At 45.9% G+C, this 20,185-nt stretch overlaps 1 protein-coding gene across 1 annotated transcript in view; it reads left to right on the top strand.

The window, feature by feature from the left end:
- Positions 1 to 9,373: 9,373 nt before the first annotated feature.
- CHRNB3 (cholinergic receptor nicotinic beta 3 subunit) overlaps positions 9,374 to 20,185 on the top strand; it is a 28,411-nt gene continuing 17,599 nt past the window's right edge. The window contains exons 1-3 of the mRNA XM_087856322.1: positions 9,374 to 9,428; positions 17,953 to 18,104; positions 19,160 to 19,204. Coding sequence (XP_087712448.1) covers positions 9,374 to 9,428; positions 17,953 to 18,104; positions 19,160 to 19,204 — 252 coding nt within the window. The remainder of the gene's footprint in view (positions 9,429 to 17,952; positions 18,105 to 19,159; positions 19,205 to 20,185) is intronic.

Here is a 20,185-nt window from a genome sequence, read left to right as displayed (position 1 = left end):
TTTTACAACCTAATTGAGAATTAGTTCATTCTGACTCTTGGCTCAAAAAAAAAAAAAAAGATTTCAGTAATTTTGAAAGGGAAACAGCTTGCCGCATGGGGAAGATGACTGTTCTATAAGAGGGAGGGTTGGATAAGAGCCAGTGAGGAATGCATAGAGAGGAAAGAAGAACAAAAGAAAAAAAAATAAGAAGGAAGATGAAAGATGAAAGAAATATCAAATATCATCAAAGAAACATTCATCTTCTTTCCCTATAAAGTTCACGTTAAAGATTTTTAAGAACTACAATTTTATAAATTTTCTGAATCACGAAGCATAGCAGCCCCACAGCCCAGCAGGGCTCCTATCAAAACACAAACAAACAAAAAATGACAAGTGTTGGTGGGGAGAGACATTGGGACCTGTGTGCACTGCAGGTGGGGAGGTGACATGGTCCAGCAGCTGTGGGAAACAGTGTGATGTTTCCTCAAAAAATTAAAAAGAATAACCATAGGATCCAAGAGTTCCACTTCTGGGTGTATATCCCAAATAACTGAAAGCAGAGACTCAAAGAGATATTAGTACACCCATGTGCACAGAGCGTACTCACAGAAGGTGGAAGCAAGAAAAGTGGCCATCAACAGATGAGTGGATAAACAAAATGTGAGATGTATATATGCAACTGAAGAGATATATACCATGGAATATTACTCAGCCTTAAAAAGAGAAGGCAATTCTGGCCCGTGCTCCAACACAGATGATCCCTGAGGATGCTGTGTTAAGTGAAATAAGCTAGTCACAAAAAGACGAACACAAATACAGCAGTATGATTCCACCTATATGAGTAATCAAATTCAGAGAAAGTAGAATGTTGGCTTCCAGGGACTGGGAGCAGGGGACAATGGGGAGTTGGCGTTTAATGGGTACAGAATTTCAGTTTTGCAAGATTAGAAGAGCTCTGGAGATGGATGGTGGTGACGGTTGCATAACAATGTGAATGTACTTAACACGACCAAACTGGATGCTTAAAAGTGGTTAGGATTTTCTGTAAATTTATGTTATGTGTATATACACCATTTTTTTTAAGCCCATAGCTCAAGAGTCATGTTCTCCTGGAGTCCTGCGTCCCACCCTACCCGATCTCCACACGGTGCCCTGGATGCAGAAGGTAACATCTGAGACCTTGTTGGAAATGTGCACCATGGGTCCCACCTCAGACCTCCGGAATCAGAAACTCTGGTTTCTAGAATTATAATTTTAACAATCCTACCTGGTGGTTCTAACATCCTTCAAGTCTGAAAACCACTGCACTAGGGTAATTGAAGTGGAGATAGTTAGAAGGGAGATGTTTTGAGATTCAGGATATATTTTGAAGGCAGAGAAAATACATTTTTGTGGGGGCTGGATACAGAGTAGAGAGGGAGAAGAATCAGGAGGTAAAGATTAAATGGATACCTGTTGGATGAATGAACGTTTTTAAAAACTGTTCTGCCCTTAAATTGTCCTTTACTAGAGTCAGAAGGGGGTGGGGGGGGGGGAGGATGCTTTCTTAAAGCATCAGGCTGGAGAACAGGAAATAGGCCAGGATGGTTGACCTATAATCTTTAGAAATCCATGCAAGGTAGGGTTTATCCAAATGTGTACTTAGCTGTGCACATGGCAATTATGTAGCAGGTGAATGGTGGAGTCGTAAAGCTTACCTGCACACACGACACCCCCCCCGCCCCACCCCCAAACACGCACACACACACACCCAGAGAGCTGTGAGTGCACCTCTCTTCTTTTCTTTTGTACTGATATCAGAGGGGGAATGATGGGGCTCAAACCTGGCATTTTCTGGGAGAGGGGACTTTCAGTTTTAAAACTGGGACAGTGCTGGTCAAATCAGATGGTTGGCTACCCTGCCTATGACAGACTCATAGGATTTTCAAATTAAAGGGAAGCAGAGTTCATCTGGTCTATTGTTTGACACTTTGACTACAGATTGAAATTATCTGGAGAGCTTAAAAAGTATATGATTGCTGGGCTTCACAGTGGGCCAGTTAAAATCAGCATCTCAGGGGCGCCCGGCGGGCTCAGTCAGTGGAGCACAAGATTCTTGATCTTGGGGTTGTGAGTTCAAGCCCCGCTTTGGATGTAGAGATTAATGAAAAATAAAATCAGTATCTCTGGGTGCCATCCCCAGGCATCATTATTTTTTAAAAGCTCCCCAAGGGAGCACTGAGAACTGATCTAATCCAACTTCTTTTACTGGATAGATGAGGAATCTAACTCCAGTAAAATTTATTTATCCAAGGTCACACAATTAATGAGCAGCAAAATTCAGGGTTCCTGACTCTTAGGCCAGTGTTCTACCCACACAACAGAATCCTTTTATAGATAATTCCTGATCAATTACTCATAACCAAGCCCCAGCCCAGTGCTATTAGGGCAACTCACACGCACACACCACCTGTCTGACTCTCAATAAAACAGACCTTTGAGCTCCCAGTTGGGTGCACTCACGGCTGAAATCCAAGACTCTCTTTTCTTGCTCCCTTCCAACTTTCTTCTTTACCACTTGCTCTGTTCCTAAGTCCCTCTGACCCCTGAGAGATGCAGCTCGGAATCCTTGCCCTGGGGATCCCCTTTGCTCCTGTTTACTGATTTGAACTCTACTGTTTTGACCGCAGCACCCTCTCACTTCAGCTTCTGGCAGCCTCTTTGTGCATGTGCGGTGGGCACCCAGGATCACTCACCTGGGTCCAGAAGCCCACCCTGGCCGAAGCCCGCTTGAGCTGCACTCCCACCAGGAGGGGCTGAGATGAAGCTCCCTTCAGCACAGAGCTGGTTCTGTAGAACAAGCTAAATCCCCAGCACCTGCCATGTAAACCCTCCTCCCTATTTGCTAGGGGAGGGGTGAGCCTGGCTGCCTGACCACTGGCCATCTAAACAAGCACCACTGCTGAAGAGGAGTCCGGATTGAAATTAAACGCCTCCCAAAGGTTAGGGTTGGAAACCCAAACCTCAGGCCTGGCAATTCTGACCAGGAATGGCTGCACTGTTTCCCTGACCAGGAGAAAGTACTGAAAAATGATGGTGGTGAGTTGACCGTAGGGAAGGAAAACTCCATCATTCACATAGGAGGCAGTCAAGTCTCCGAGAAGGAACAGGTGAAGAATGAAATTGAAAGTGTTGAAATAAACTTCTAGGCTCAAGATGCAGCCGCTGCCGCCCAGGAGCCACAGCAGCTGACGGAGACCCGGACGACTTTGCGGTCCTTGCCAATGCTGTGCGGGGCCAGGTGTGCCATGGACCCAGTCCGCTGGTCCCCACTCGCCCAACCACCTGTGCGCCTCCTCACCCCAGCAAGACGGCCAGGCCGGTATTTCCTATTTGTCTCATCCTTGGTCTTTTTTCTGTACCCAATAAAAGCTTCCTACTTTCCGTCCATTTGCTCCGACAAGAGACTGTCCACTTCGTGAAATGTGACGTGAAATGTGACGTAAAGTGTGTATCACCGAAAGGGTCTTCTTTAATCCTCTTTGTAAGAGAAGAACAGGAGCAGCCCCTCCTCCGCCGGGGGCCCTCCCTGGACCTGGGCAGTCCTCCCGGGGTGGTGGTGGGGGGGGGGACCCTGGGGCCTCCTGGGGCTGCCCCCCACCCCCACCCTGGACAGCCCGCAGCCTCCTCCCCGCGTGGTGGTCTCCTGTGGTCGGGCCCACTGTCATCGAGTGTTTCCTCCCGGTCCTTGTGGTGGCTTAACTTGGAAGACCGTGCCAGTCGGTGGTCTGTGGCAGTAAAACCCGGCTTCTCTTCAAAACCACGCGGGCCCCATTCCAGACCCCCGGGTCCAGAGTTCCTGCGGAAAGCATCCAGGAATGTGTGTTTCTCAGAAGCACAGACAGGTCTGGGAAACGCTGCTGTGTGTGGTGAGTTTAGAGATGGTTTCTCGGTTCAAGCCGTCCTTCCCACGGTGACCGCCAAGGTTGCGGGGGGAGGGGGGCGCTCCCAGCGCCGCTGCGCCTGCCTCCCCCGCGCAGGGGCGGCCCTCGACTCTCCAGGCTGGGAGGCCGCAGCTCCTGGTGGCCTGCACCCCCTGCCCGAGAGCTGTGTGAGGGTGCGTGGAGCTCTTAGACCCACAGACCACTGCCTTCTGGTGCTTAGGTTGGGAGTTGAGTAGCATGCTTTTACTTTAGTTTGTTAAATTCAAATTTTAAGGAACGTAAAATTTCTAAAGCACACGTCCTTTAAAAGGGAGTCCGTAGGCCTAAGACTGAAGTATGCTCTACCGTCCACCAGGGGGCTCCCAAGGCCCGTACCGCACCTCCAGCGTCGCTAAGTCTTTTCTCAGGGTCCTAGTCGCTGCTAACGCTAAACCTGGGGAAATGGAAAGCATTCTCAGGAGCCCCTTGGCTCCTGGCTTGATCTCAGAAAATAATTTGCCACGTATTTAAAAGTCGTGAGTTTCAAATCTCTGCAGATAATGAGAAATGTTCCAATTGGGAGGATGTCACACAAGCGAGCAGTGCAAAGGAAGGAAAAGGGTTGAAACTCTGTGTATCAAAGGGCTGTCCCTCCCAGGCTCTTTGAATTTAATAAGTTTGAAATCCAAAGAATTATCTTTAGAGTGAAAAGTGAGCCATTACTTGGGAGATTATTTGGGAGGGCAGTGAGACTTTCAAAGTCATATACTGTGAAATTCTAGACCGTTGACTCCTATGAATACCAACACTCTGTCCTGAATCCCTCCCACAAAACATCCCACTGGTGGTAAGAAGAGTATTTGAAGTTCTAGTAATGCTGGCTAGATGGAAAGGCAGACAGGCAGCGGCCGGAATGACTGAGGTAAGACCTAGGGAAGGGCCCAAAGAAGAGAGTGTGATGAATAACTGGGGAGAGTCAGAGGTGATGAACCTGCAAAGGCAGGGTGTGTGTTCTCTCCACCCCCATTTCTCTATAAATCGATACAGTCTGGTTAACAGGTATCTTATTAAGTGGCATGGTACATGATTCTGACCCTGCTTCTACCATCACCTAGCCGTGTGCCTCGGGACCGTGATTCCATCTCTCTGGGCTTCCCTTTCCTTGCTCGTAAAATGAAGTTGGTGTCCAGGGGTTCACAGTCACATAGCAAAACTTTTCACAACAAAAAAGACAGTTCCCTAGGACTTCTTTATTTCTAACCGAAACTCCTTGCTCTTTAATCATTGCTCATAAGGTCCACTTTCTAACCCCGGGTCTCGTGACTCCCCTAGATGGGTTTTCTTAATGCATGTGGCCTCAGTGAGATGGTTTCAGGTGCCTCGGGCAAGGGGGTCTGCTGCTCTGGACACCATTCTTATGGTAACCAAGATACTGTCAGTATTTTATAAATTGCAATAAAGGCAATTCATGAATGAATGCTTCAATGTATCTAGTGTTTCTAAGTGTTCAAAATTTTTTTTGTAGAAATGGACATATTTTGTCCCAATTCACACCAATATCATTCAAAGCTATCCCGCCTTGTCGGTATGGGCTCAGCATCCCAGTTTTTTGAGGCTGTTCTGGATCTTGATTCGGTCACAACAGTGGATGACGAGGTTGTATAGTCTAGTATTGCAAGGGACCTTGCAATCAAGTTGATTCTCTTATTTTTGTGTTATTTGCAAATCTGACAGCATATCTTCCATGCCTGTAAGAAAGCACTTGAAAGATGTTGAATGTGTCAGAGCCATGCTGCCACACGGGAAAATGTCACCAGGGACCTTCTTTTAGGTTGACATCCACTTGTTAATCAACACCCTGTCTGTGGTTGCTCGACTACCTCTGAATCCACTTAACTTACTCTGGAACCATCTGCAATTCTCCCTTTTGTCTTCCTACAGGTCATGAAATCATTTCTAAAAGTTTCTTTTTTTCCCTCAAAGTTGATATTAACACATTCTCATGTATCACGTTTTATATTGCAAATAGTAACAGTTCTGCTGAAGGATAAACTTATCTATAAGGTAGACAAAAATTATGCAATATTGTGTGTGTGTGTGTGTGTAGACCAAGATCTTGATGGTGGTTACATTAGGAAGATGAATCATACGTGTTCTTAAAATTTACAGTTAGGATTATACTACTTTCACAATTGAAAAAAAAAATACTGATCAGAGGCGCCTGGCTCGGTCAGTAGAGCACGCAACTCTTGATCTCGGGATTGTAAATTCAAGCCCCACACTGGGTGTATTAAAAATAATAAATAAATAACTTAAAATACTGATTATAACTTTCCAATCTTCAGATGAAAGCACATCTGCTTTCGTTCACCTTCAGTTTCGGTTTTGTGACTATCATGAATACGTGTCTGGAGAGCATTCCAGAGCCTCCGAATGAGTGAGCCCACTCTTCACATGGAGCCCATTTGGTCAGTGATGTATGAGCAGAGGTTTTGCTTGGGGTCCTAGAATGCAAACTTATGCTCTGTGGATAATGGGGACCTCTGATTATTTCTACTTTGACAGACCCAACACCAGAGCCCAGGCGGCTGCCTAGCTCGTGTTAATTATTGGTTATAGAACGGGCGAGGGAACATGAGCGCACTCATTCAAAACAGGATGATTTTTTGAGGTAAGGATTGTGTTTTGTACTCTGTATGTTTTATTCCTACGTTTTCCGGGAAAGGAACCGGGCTCTGGACTCCTTGTGTTTATAGGGACCCAAAGCAGAAGCTGCTTAAAGACTACTTCTCTTCCTGTTTACTTGATGTCTGCTGTCACTGAAGATCTAAACTCACTGATGAGATTCTTTGAGGTTTCTAGAGTGGGATGGAGACAAGATGAGTGTGTTTTCAGGGAGAAAGGAAGCTGCAAGGAGAGATAGGTGAGAACTTTGCAAAAGTGCAGAAGGAGCCAGGGGCTGGCTGGTCCCTCCAGCAGCCAGGACCACGCTACAATGGTGGCACCCAATGGAGGTGGCCATCCTCAGGAGGCCACCTATCACCCAGATTTCCAGTCCTGGCAGAATTCTGGGCATTCATCCAAGCAAAGGGTAGTACAAGGGCCACTCCCAAAGGACCATATGGGCTGGCCACTGATGACCCATCTGCCATGGCTAAGATGGACTGGAGCCTACAGGCCTGCCCTGTATTGTGGGCACCACGTAAGCCTTCCCAATTCTCGTGCCACCCTAAGCAAGAGGATTGAGACTGATCTTTCTGCCTGCTCCATGGAACGGCAAGCTTCATTTTATTTGATTTATTGAAATAAAGAAAGGTGATACTTCCCGCACCTCTGGGTTAGTGGCTAATTTATTCCTGAGACGGTTGTAAATTCACAGCAGGCCCGGAACAGGATTCAGATGCATAGGAAATCAATGTCTGATTGTTTCCTTCCTCCCTTCTTCCAAGGAACACTCTTAAGCATTTCATGTGATAGACGCCGGAGAGAAAGTGAAGATACAGGGATAAAAGAACACAGACCCATCCTTGGGGGTTCTCAGAGAAGATCAGGGAGGTGGGCATGAGGAGGGGCAGAGTGCTGTCTCCTCAGCGAGGGCTGTTTTGGTTACATATTGGTGCCTTATTGAGCAGGGCCTGGTGTTTGAAAATTGCTAATGGCACAAAGTGGGGGCCTAATAAGATAACATCAAGAAAATTTTAAATTGGATTAAATCAGTGTTAGAAGGGGAAGGAGGGTCAGTAATGTACCTCCAGGCTGAGAAGGCACTTTAATACTGAAAAACAAAGCAAGCCATACCGTTTACACAGAGTTTTATTCAGGGTAGCTTACTGACAGGGGCAATCGGGGCGAATGGACCAACCATCCAGGGCACTACACTGCTATTCTCCACCCCTACTCTCGGCCTATTCTCTGCAGCTATCCAACTTAATCCCCAGATTTTGTGGAGTGAGGGGCCAGTGGGTGCGGTCACAGGGTAGTTATCTAAGGTGGAGCCACCCGCAAGCCAGAGGAGCTCTCCACTAGCTAAGATGGCACCAGCTGTGCCCCAGATGGAGGGCCAAAGATGGGGTCAGTGTTGTCCAGGTGGAGTTCCTCAGTGCCCTGGAGCTTGTTGCTCCCGTGCTCGGTCCCCATCCAGGTACCTGTTCCCACCTGGCCCTCTCCTGTATCCAGCCTTAACTTACACTTGCTCATTCATTAGATTTGCCTTTATGAGGGACCCACTGGGTATGGACAGCACTGAACTCAATGAAAATCTGATCCACTGCAAAGAAGGTGAATCAGAGGAAGGGTGGCATTATCAGCCTCCAAGTCCCATAAGGGAAACAAAACAAGACCAAGCTCTGACCACATTTTCTCCTGTAGAAGGATAAGGTGGATCCGAAGGTCTAGACTCACTGACGAGATCCTTTGAGGTTTCTAGAGTGGGATGGAGACAAGATGAGTGTGTCTTCAGGGAGGAAGGAAGTTGCAAGGAGATAGGTGAGAACTTTGCAAAAATGCAGAAGGAGCCAGAGGCTGGCTGGTTCTTCCAGCAGCCAGGACCACGCTACAATGGTGGCACCCAGTGGAGGCGGCCATCCTCAGGAGGCAGTGGCTGTGTGGACACTCAGGAGGGGGGGAATTCTAACACCCAGACTTCCAGTCCTGGCAGAATCCTCAAGGGAAGCACAGAGGAGGCTCTGACACTAGAACACGTGAGAACACATTCATTATTCTCTTTTTAAAGTTGCCGTGTAATAGACATGTAACATTATATTGGTTTCAGGTGCACAGCATAACAATTCAATGTTTGGATATATTGCAAAATGGTCACAATAAGTCTAGTTACCATCCATCAGCACACATAGTTACACATTTTTTTTCTCATGACGAGAACTTTCAAGATCTACTCTTCTAGCAACTTTCAAATATGCAGTCGCCTGGTTAACTATAGTGCCATGTTGCACGTTGCGTCCCCATGACTTATTTTATAACTGGAATTTTGTACCTATTGACCCCCCTCACATTCATTATTCTCAAGCTCCAAGTTCAAAATGAAGACACAAGGGAGGAATAACGTGTGTGAGAAACTTCTCATAATTTCCATGATGCCTGTGATAAAATGCGGTTTTTCTCCTTTGCTAGCTCTCCAACCGTGAGAAAAATACCACAGGGAATTCACAGGTTGTCTGGCTTCATCCTTTCCCTTCTGCCCTGCGTGTCTTTGTGAGAGAGGAAATTAATAAGTCAGGAGTTAGGACCCAGAGATATGTTTTAGACTTACACGATCTGACAGCTGACTGGAAATCAATGAAGTGTAGTTTAAGAATCATTGCACCGAGGCGAGGTGGCTTGAGACTAGCTTATCCCACTTCAGGTGTCTACTTTCCCCTTGGGTTCCACTTCGGATTTTGAACCACTGCGTTTTCTTTTCAAAACTTCCCTTTCTGATGGAAATACTGTATTGTTTAAAAGGAAGGAGTTATCTTTCCTAAACTGACATCATGAGACTGGCAGGCTTGATCCTCGTGTTCATCGTCCTTGGTGTCACTCCCTCAGGTAAGCTCAGGGTAAAGTGAATTAAAACTCCAACGTCGTAGAATGATTTAAGCCAGGGAGGCGGAAATATGGTGTTGATAATATTAGAATTACAAAATGTAATGTATAGGCATTTTTAGCATAAACTTTAGGATATGGCTCTAATGAGTAATTCTAGAAAATCTATATATTGCTAAAGAAATCATACCTATGGATTCCATCGTATTTATGCTGTTGTCATTTTTCTGGGCTATTCCTTTTGAATCATGAACTTGGTGGGAAGATATAAAAGCAGGAAAAATGTTACTGAATGCACTGAATGCTTCTCAGAATCTTTAAAATATTTGGCACAGAAATTTACTCCGCAACATTTTTATATCATGTCTATGAATAATCATTATATCTGTGTGTAGGTACTTAATTTTATCCAATATAGCCCATAGGTCTATATACAAACTTTAATGAATTTGTGCGTGGGTATATTTAGTATGTTTGTATGTCACGATTAAACAAAAATAGACATCAAAAGTCTATGAACATGTGTGAGTTTTCTGTGACTATTATCCACCGGAAAGTCAGAGAATTCTTAATAAAGAAAGAAGGCAAATAAAAGGAGAGAGGGACAGAGAGAAAGACAGACAGAGAAAAGAGAATGGAAAGAGGGAGAAGATAACTGCAAAGATTAGGGGGAAGTGGTCATTTGTCCCTGCCAGCTATCTGGGTGTGGGAATCATTTCACTTTTTATGTAACCGAAGAACACAAAGCTCTTCCCATCGCAAAGAAAACCATTTAGAGCCAGGGGCCAGACGGTGAGAAAACCCTGCTGTCCCATCAGCAATTTGCATTTATTTCTCACTAGTATTTTTGCCATGTTTGACTATTGGGAACCAGAGGCACCGGGTGAGATTCGCCCAAGTCCTGAATTAAATCCTAGATTTAATAAATCCTAGATTTCAAATCTAGGCACGCACACCTGAACAGTATCATATCTTTAAAAATGTAGCCCTTTTTCATCCTGAGGACTCAAAAGCAGTTCTTTCTAAGTGCCCAAGGCATCAGACCTACTTTCGAATATCACTACATTTGATCTCTGGAGTCTGAAATGCAATTTGTCAATCATAAAAATGATAATCAACTTCTGTGTGTTTCAGCACACAGTTAATATCCAGTTTTTCTGCCTTTATCTGCTGTTCTATTTACTATGAAAGAGTTGATTCTTACCACCCTCTCCCCAAGGAAGTCGTCTCACTGCTTAGCAGGGGTGGTTGCGTAAACCCTCTCCGTTCATCCGTGCACCCTCTTCCTTGCACAGCAATGGTTACATAAGAAAACTGGGAACGGAAGGGAGCCTGGTGCTCGTTCTGCATCAGTTAGGGCAAGGGCTTGGGAATGTGTACTGTGCTGTGTCTGTCACAGATCTGTAATAAATCAATACTATAGTCACTCTCACATCTGTGAGCATTTCTAGATCCATTAAAGTCTATTTCTGTTTTCAGATCTGTACCACCTTTCCTTAAGTTCTTTAACTCTGCTACTCCTTGCAAAAAAAATAGTTTCTTTTTGTTACCCAAAACTACCTTTTCCAAATTACAGGGGGCAACCCCTCAGTTTTAGATTTCTGGGCTTTGGTGGAAAGGATGATTGAGTATGGCCTTGTGACATTTCTTGTGTTGCTAATTCATGCTTTGTGTGTTTGTGTCTGCTCCCAGAAATAGGGACTATATCTTACTCATTTTCCCATCACTCTTACCACACAATGACATGTATTTACTCATTCAATAAATATTTACTGAGGATCTACTGTATCCTAGGAATGATTCCAGCGTGGGGGATGCAAGAGGGAAAAAACCGAAGTCATTCTAATAAACTCTCACGCTAGCAAGAATCTTCAATATTTATTATGTATTTCACCCTGAGGGCTAGTTCTATGTGTTGACAGCAGAAGCTAACATATTTGTGGTATGATTTTTTTTTGGACAAGGTGGTGATAATGGAATGACAAAACCGAAATATACCAAAAGGTGTCAGAACAAAAAACGTGTCTCTCCCAACCATGTTTGCTGAGGTTGAAAAGTCTTCGATTACTTCTTTACTCTCTTAGCTACGGGCAAACAATGGTGTTGTCTTCAATAAAACCATAAATAAGCATGAGAATTGTCATCGATTAAGTCTTATCAGTTATGTATACCTCAGAGTGCATGAACTTGTCAAAATTTTGCAGAAAGTGGGTTTTGATAATTGGGTGAGGAGAGAGCAGAAGGTCTGAGAGCGTGAAGAAAGGAAAGGAAACATGGGCAAGAAGAATAACGAGGCTAGAGGTTCACGTTGTAGGTTCCAAGGAAAAATTTCTTTGTCTCAAGCTGGTACTGGGTACTTCATCCAAATCTCTCATGACCCTACTTTCAGGGGTTGAGAGAGTCCTACCCTCCTCCTGGTCAGTGGGTCCTGTCGAATCCCTGCATAGCGTTAGCCACCTCACCCAGTGCCTCCTCTGTTGTAGTAAATAGCAGCCAGGAGTGAAGTTCTCCAATCAATGGTACGTCTTAAACAGCGCCTCTTTTTTATGTCTTCAGAATAACAAATATCGGGCACGAATAGGTCACATTTTGCGGCTGTTTCATGGGCATGAAATCCTAGCAGTGTAGGGCATGTGAGTTGGTAAGGGCTTACCGATCATCCGCATTCTATTTTTACCGGGAGAGGTTAAATGCTTTGCTTAATTAAGATCGCCTGGTTTGGAAACAAGACCAGAACTCATGTCTCTAAATCTGAGTCCAGTGGCTTTCAATGTTAAATAAATATTTGTTGGATTCTCGTTCTAACAGTGACGAGTTTGGCAAGAGACTCAGCGTCCAGAGCCAAGAGCAGAGCTCCCTCCTAGAGCACTTTCCCAGCATGAGTTCCACATGGAGGAAATTACTAGAATCAGGCAGAGAGCTCTCCGTCTGTCTGATCACTTGCATGTGCTCTCCCTCTGGTCCTCCCTCTTCTTGTCCTCCACCTGTGGAGTTGCTTATGTAGTCCCAAGACAAATATTTTGACAAAATGAAAACGAGACAAAGATTAAGTAGGGAGGGGAGAAGAAAGGGGGAGACTTGGGATTTAGGGGACCAATGAAACTCCTTTCTACCAAAAGAAATGGTGACAAGCTTTAATAGCCAGCACACATCCTCTGGAGATGTGCATTAGACTAAATGTGTTTGTGTGTGTGTGTGTGTGTGTGTGTGTGTGTGTGTGTGTGTGTGTGTGTAGGGGGTGCAAAGCAGGACTTAATGCAAGGAGATGTGAGGAGACCATGGTCAAGTCTGAAACAGGTTTGCTCCCACTGTAAAGCATTGGGTGTCCACCTCCAAGGACAGTGAGCACAGTGCTTATCCAAGAGGCCCTCGGGGCCAAGCTCAGCTGCAGCAGAGGGAGACAGAGTAGGATTACGGGACACCATCACCAGCGTTGACCATTTCCCTACCACCAAACATTATCTGTGACCTGGTTTTAGAATATCATTCTTCCTGGCGATAGATTGCTTTCAATAGCAGTGAAATATTTTTGGTAAATACAATGCTAACTACAACACAGCAACAAAAAAAGCAAAAGCAATAAATATGGGTCCATACACAGGAATTGTTAAAAGTTTTTATTAAGGAGACCACAGCATAGGAAACAGTCTTTTTGTCTCCTCAATTGTCCAAGGATGAGCTGGTGGAAAGATCAATAACCTGGGAGTCAGAAAAACACACCCACCACGGATTAGCTGGGTTGACCCTGGGTAAGTCACTGCCCTTCTATGCACCCCAGTATCTTCGTCTATAAAATGAGGGGCTTAGATCATCTTAGAAGTCCTTTCCCACTGTCTTCACTTCTTCATCATTTCACTTGTCCTTCCTCTTTCACGCTGAAATTATTTATGAGTATAAATGCTCTCCCATCCCTCCCGTTCCGGAAGCTGACTTTGGGAATGCAAGCACCCCCTCAGGGAGTCTCTCATCTACTGAGAGCAGCTTCTCACCTTGTCAATGTATTGCTGAGATAAAGCTTAGAACACCGGTCTTGTTGAATTTGTTTAAAATACAACGCCATTTGCAAAAATTTGGCTTACACACAACTTTTCAAAAATCCATTTATTCCTTAAAACAGAGACCGCTTGTCCTGGAAATCCTGAGAACGTCGGTGATTCTACACTCTCTAGAGCAGTAAGCCGGGCTCACTCTGCCTCCTTCCCGTGGGCATGGCAGGTGCCGTTAGAGCCTCTTCGCATTTGCTCATTCACCAAACATCATCGAGTGTTTACTGAGGCCCTAGCCTCAAAGAATCAATGGTGGACACACTTTCCCTTCCTTATCATGTTCTGTTTTATAGGAACGACAAACCAGAGCCATTTCTAGGGCTATCCTCTGCATCTGCTCCAATAACATCAAAGACTTCAGCTTCTATTTGGGGAAGTCGAGGAAGGTTGAAGATGCTGGGCAGAAAGCATTAAACCTTTGGCCTTTTTGGGAGGCCAGGCCTGTTTTGAGCAATACAGATTTGTGCTAGGCTGTTCAGGCTGCCGTAACGACGCGCCACAGACTGTGTGGCTTAACAGACATGTATTATCCCACAGTTCTAGAGGCTCGAAATCCATGACCAAGGTGCCAGCAAGTGTGATTTCTGCTGCGAACGCTCTTCCTGGCTTGGAAACAGTTGCCTTCTGGCAGTGTCTTCACCTGGCTTTTCCTCATGCCTGCATGGAGAGAGAACTCTCTCGTGTCTCTTCCACTTCTTCTAAGGACACCAGTCCGATTGGATTAGGACCCCATGCTGATGACTTCATTTAGCCTAAATTATGTTCTTACAGGCTCTCTCTCCAAAGATAGTCACACTGCGGCGGCGGGGGGGGGGGGGGAGGATGTGTAGGGCTTCAGCACAGGAATTTGAAGGGACTTAGGTATTCAGTCCATCACTGTCAGTACAGATTTCCGAGTTTTGTTCCTCAGTTCGGACAGCAGCTCACCTTCTGACATTGGCCAAAGTGGGTAAAACATACAACGGTCCCTGAGAGAGCAGATCTGCTTATATCCCTTTGGATCCCGGCAAAGAGCAGGGATCCAGCCATCCCCGAGGAGCGTGTAGCTTTGAAGGTCGCAAGTGCTGGGAATTGTCAAGGTCAGCATTTTAGAAGGTCCCTCCCGATGTGCAACTCCAACTCCCTGCAAACTGACAGTAAAATTGTCCTGCCAGGAAAGGAAATTCAAAAGTACAGTGTCTGTTCTCAGGACCTTCTCTCAAGTCCAGAATTATAATGGCAGGGCTGTCCAAACTAAGAAGTCCGTGTGTGTGTGTGTGTGTGTGTGTGTGTGTTGGTTCAGACATTACGCAGTTGCTCTCAGCCTTCCTGGAGTGTCTCCATCCATTGTGAGATGGTGTCGTAAGTAATTAGTTCTCACTGGCCTGAACTGGGACACAGGGGCTCGCGGAGAAGGGCAGGGCTCTGTGGCTTAGCTGCTAGAACTGCCCTCAGATGTATGTAACAATGGCTATAACCATTTATCCCAAAAGGAGGGTTGCTTTTCCCACACACCAAGAAATTTGGAGGCAGGCAGTCCTGGGCTGGTTGGCGGTCCTATAGCACTCTCAGGGACCCATGCTCCGTCTCTCTTTCTTATGTGTGGAGCTTTCATCAGGCTGTGTGAGATACCTGTGTGGCCAAATCCCTAGATACTGTGTTCCAGCTCCAGGCTGGAAAGAGAGCAAAGGCTGAAAGCCAAAAAGTGAAAGGTGCAGGTTGGACCGAGTCTGTCCTCTTCCACAGTATTCCTACAACCTCACCCCCTGGCTCTGTTTGTCTCCGAAGTGGCCAATGTGTAGGTCACATGGCCATCCCCAACTATAAGGGAGACTGCGAAGGGAACATTTTAGGCTGGCACCATGCAATCCTGAATAAATTTAGCACCTGTTACTGAAAAAGAAAGGGCAAATAGGCTGTTGAGCAGGAAACCAGCAGCCACTGCCACGGTTCCCAGGAAACAATATTCTCCTTACTGGAGGGCTGCTTGCACAGGGGAAGGCAGGGGGAGGACAGCTGTGGCCTCCCTGCCTCTCTCTTCTCCTGAGCAATTCAGCTCTGGCCCAAAATCTCCAAACACCACTCAGCAAACAGAAGCTGAGTAGCTCACTGCTTTGCTACACAGGTGTTGGCTCAGCAACCATGATGTGCCAAGCCCCACAGAGCTGGGAGGCAGCGGTGAGGAAGGTTTCCTGGAGCTGCCATTTTCCCATGGGACAGACAGACAATAAACAACACATATGACATGTCCAAGTGCTCCAATGCAAGATAAAGTACCGTCAAGGGGATAAAGTGTGAGGAGGATGTTTAGATTGCGTAACCCAAAATGACCTCTTCAAGGAGATGACAGGTGAGCAAAGATGGGACAAAATGAAGGAATGAGCGTGGGGTCATGGGGTCTCTACAGGGCAAGAGACTGCCCCAAACAGAAGCACACAGGCATGTTTTGGAAAGAGCAGATGGGCCTGAGGCCCTGGGGAGGAGGGCTGAGGGAGGAGTGGGAGAGGGTAGGGACCATACACAGCCCGAGAAACCATGGTGAGAACGTGAGATGTCTCTTCTAGGTTTGATGGGAAGCCATGAGGAGGGTTTGAGCAGGAAGTGACATAATCTCTCCCGCTTGTAAGAGATGGCTCTAGAGCTGAGCAGAAAATGAACTGTAAAGGGGGCAAGAGTGGAAGCGATGAGGAAGCCGTGCACGAATCTGAGAGATGATGGAGTTTGTGACTTGGGTGGGACCAGAGGGGATGGTGGGAAATAATCAGAGTTGCGATGGATTTGGGAGGAAGTAAAGACTGGATGTGGGGTAGGGAAACTTGTGAAGTGTAGCCTGAGCAAGTGAACAGCCCGTCCCTCAGAAGGCTTCGGGGAATTTCAACTCCCACCCTCCCCTACACTTCCAGTAAGGTTTTAGGGCATTTACAGAGTGCTGTCCTGGCGGCCGCCCAGCTGACCTGCTCCTTAGCATAGCTCTGCTCCCTGAGAACAGCTCAAGTAGCAAAGCGAGAGAACAGTTAGCTTTTTAAATAACTAAGCACAAACATAAGTTACAGCTCTCTCCATCACTCATTTGCACTTTAATATGCTTTTTAGAGAGTTAGAGAACAGGGTGGGGGCAGCCCGAGTATGCAACCCATTTTATGGACACCTCTGTTCAGCCCTAGGAGCATTAAGAGTGGGTTTCAATTTACTTATTTTGTAACTGGGGGGACAGACTTCCAGTGACACAATACATAGGTCACAGAAATGAAAAGTACAGCATAGGGAATATAGTCAATAAGGTGGTAATGACGTTGTTGGGTGACAGATGGTGACTGGACTTGTGGTGATGAGCACGGAGTCGTGTGTGGGACTGTTGCGTCATTATGTTGCACACTTGACACTAATGTAACACTGGACGTTAATTATACTTCCATTTAAAAACAGAGTGGATTTTTCATTGCTACTCCCTTAGTAAAGCGAAGGTCTATGCACACGCAAGGAATGTTGGCTCTTCTTCCTACTAAGAATCTGCATTTTGATTGCGTATACTTTGGGGTGTGTCTTGCATGTGATCACTGCCCATCATGTGTCTCTCAGTGGGAAAAAAGGTTTTCTTTGGTAAACCACACAGTGCAGAATGAATAGGGTGCTGAATATACCACGAGAGGAGCTGGATTATATTCAAGACACCAACAACAAAGCTTCCTTGCTTTAAATTTGATAGCATAACGCTTTTGGAAAGAAACATAACTTATCTCTAGACTGCATTCCTAAACCATTTCTTCAGCCTGAGGGTCAAAGCTTAAAATTAGGGTGTGTCTTAAGCTCTCAGACATATAGGGGTAGAGAAGAGTGTTAGCACCTGGTTGTTGACCGGGGAAGGTCTTTATAAGGGAAGACTTCCTTAGAAAGAAGGCAAGGGAACAATCGGCACAAGGGATGCAGTAGGTGTTCAATGGATATGTGTGGAAAATGGCTCCAACATATTCCTTTCATTCCATTCACTAAATAGATGTAAAATGAGCATGTGCTGTGGGCAGGCACTGTTCTAGGTGCTGGAAAAACGTCAGCAAGTAAAACGGATACTGTGCCTGCCATCATGGAGCTCAGGGGAGGGATAGACAATGCCAAATACACCACACGGTGTGGCAAGGGACAGGATGGAGCCAATAGGGCGCGGTGGCGGACAGTCGCACGTGGGCAGAGACGGTGTCTGTGAGGAGGTGGCAACTCAGGTGAGATGTGAGGGAGAGGTAAGCGGGTAGCGTAGGGGATTCTTGGGGTCAAAGTGCTGATGTCATGATGGGAAAATCCCGTGACAGAGTCAAGCTCTGGATAAAGCATTGGGTCTGCTTTCAGCCGTGTGTTGTGGGCACGGAGAACGGTTCGAGAACCTTGTACACTCAAAGCTGCCTTTGCTGCACTAGGCTGTGTAGACTGTATGAAGCTTCAGGCTGTAGGACGCTAAACCAGCCACGATGCCTTTCCCATTAATTCGGTTCCCCTCATGATTTTTGCAGCCGCTGCAGGATTCAGCTCAATAGCCGAAAGCGAAGATGCCCTCCTCAGACACTTATTCCAAGGTTATCAGAAATGGGTTCGCCCTGTATTAAATTCTAATGACACCATAAAAGTATATTTCGGATTGAAAATATCTCAGCTGGTAGATGTGGTGAGTAATCCTTGGCGCGGAGGGGAAAAGAACATGCATTCCTTAACCTGTTTGTGAGTCTAAGATTTTATTTTGCTTTCTTTCCCCATGTCTGCCATTTCCATTTTAAAAATAGCTTACTGTGAGAGAAAATCTGCCCCAAGAGGCCCGTGAAATGACCCGAGGAAGGAATGAGAAGTGTTGTGGCGTAAATTTTCTTTGCCGCGCTGTCTGTGTGGGACCTTTTGCCGGGGGGCCGATGTGGTTGCTAGGACAGGCATTGCCCCTGGAGGGCTGGCTGGGCACCAGGACGAGCACCCAGGAGCGAGGGGCGGGAGAGAAGGGAGAACTGAGCCAAGGGCTCCTCAGTGCCCCCAGGCTGATTCGGTGTCACCGGGACTGCGTGAGAGCTTTCAGGGGTGCTGGCAGGGAGAGAAGGCAGATGATGTTGGTGGCTCCCAAGTGAGTGCCTGGCGACCCCATCACCCTCCTGAATGCACTCAGGACCCCACATGTTCCCCTGACCCACCCATACCTTCACGTTCTCTGCCAATGTTCCTGTGGGGTCCCCACTTCTGCCATGATTGCAATCCAGGGAGATCAGTGAACTTTAACAAGCCCATTCTGCAAAGTCATCCTGCCGTGGTCCCCAGAGTTCCAGAATAATCCTCCCATATTGCCCCAATCTCCCGCCCCATCACTCACAGGATCACCCTCCACCCCCAGCTGACTCAATGCCCAAGGATTCCTTCTAGAAAATCATGCAAAACCAATCTCTGGCTTCGCTGATAGTCATTCTGCTTTGCCACCTTACCATGCTTTCTGGGTTATGCAATTTTAGATAAATATCACCACAATGAACTGCTACTTGCTTTAATTATCATTTTTTATTTTAAGCAAAATATGCATAATTTTTTAGGATCCCATGCCATTTAACTGTGCTTAAGTTGAGAATCCTTTACACTTTGAATACCTCAAATGTATGTGTCAGAGAGGTCTTTCTGACAAAAGAAAAAAAATCTAAAAACAACTTCGCTTAATTTGAATTTACCTCTTCCTAATTGTCACTTTCTTAGGATGAAAAGAATCAGCTGATGACAACAAATGTGTGGCTCAAACAGGTAACTGTCAACCCAAGCATTATATCCGCTAACCTGATTATTGCCATGCTTTTCTATTTAGAAAGACACCCATTTGAATAACAGTTATTTTACAGAGCATATTGGGTTCCTCGGGGAGATATTTGGGAATGGTTGGGAAGGGTCTATTATTTACTTATCTTTTGCGGGAGCTGGAGAGCCAGTCCTGGAAGCTCGGAGGCATGTGTGGAGGGACTCTGACACCGAGGCCTGGGCACTGCTCCCTGGCTACTTGGAGGAGGGGGGGGAGCTCCAGAGTGCCGCTTACGTCCCCTGCCCCTGCTAGAGTACAGCAACTAGAGAAAGCAATCAGCGATCTTAAATTCTCCCTCATCCCCACTGGTCCTCCGTGGGAGGAATCTGCCCCTAGTCTTTCCCGTTGCTCCCTAGAAAGAGAAAACAGGGAGGACAGAAGGCCTCTCATCATCAATTTCAGAACAAAGTGAAGCCTGAAACAAAATAAGAAACATACGTTTTCCTGGTGTTATATGCAACCAATGCCTCGTTGAACACTACGTCAAAAACTAATGATGAACTGTATGTTGGCTAATTGAATATAATTTTAAAAATAAATTAAAAATAAATAAGTAAATAACTAAAAAGGCATTTTTGAACGGGTTCAGCTCTGCTTAGAGAGCTTGCTTTGAGCGCGACTGGAGCCTGTCAGCTAAAACCGAAGCGTCCGTTCAGAGCAGCTTGTCCTAGAGCAGTCAGGGGAAACTACCTTTCAAAGCCCAGTTTTGCACATGTGATGTAAAGGAGAAAATACTGGCACTTCTTTGATAGGAAGTGAGACGTTTGGTCTCCTTATTTTTTGTTGTTGTCATCGTCAGCACTTACTTGTTTTTTCCTGAATGTCCAGATATTGCTTCACCTCCCATAGACTTAAAATCTTCCTGGTGAGGGATCTTAAATATCTCACTGAATTTTAACATACATACATAATGTTTTTTGTTCATTTGT

Source organism: Ursus americanus, chromosome 27 (genome assembly GCF_024610735.1).
Source record: "Ursus americanus isolate L20-20 chromosome 27, mUrsAme1.1.p, whole genome shotgun sequence".
NCBI lineage: Eukaryota > Metazoa > Chordata > Mammalia > Carnivora > Ursidae > Ursus > Ursus americanus.
This window is presented reverse-complemented; position numbering and strand designations above follow the sequence as displayed.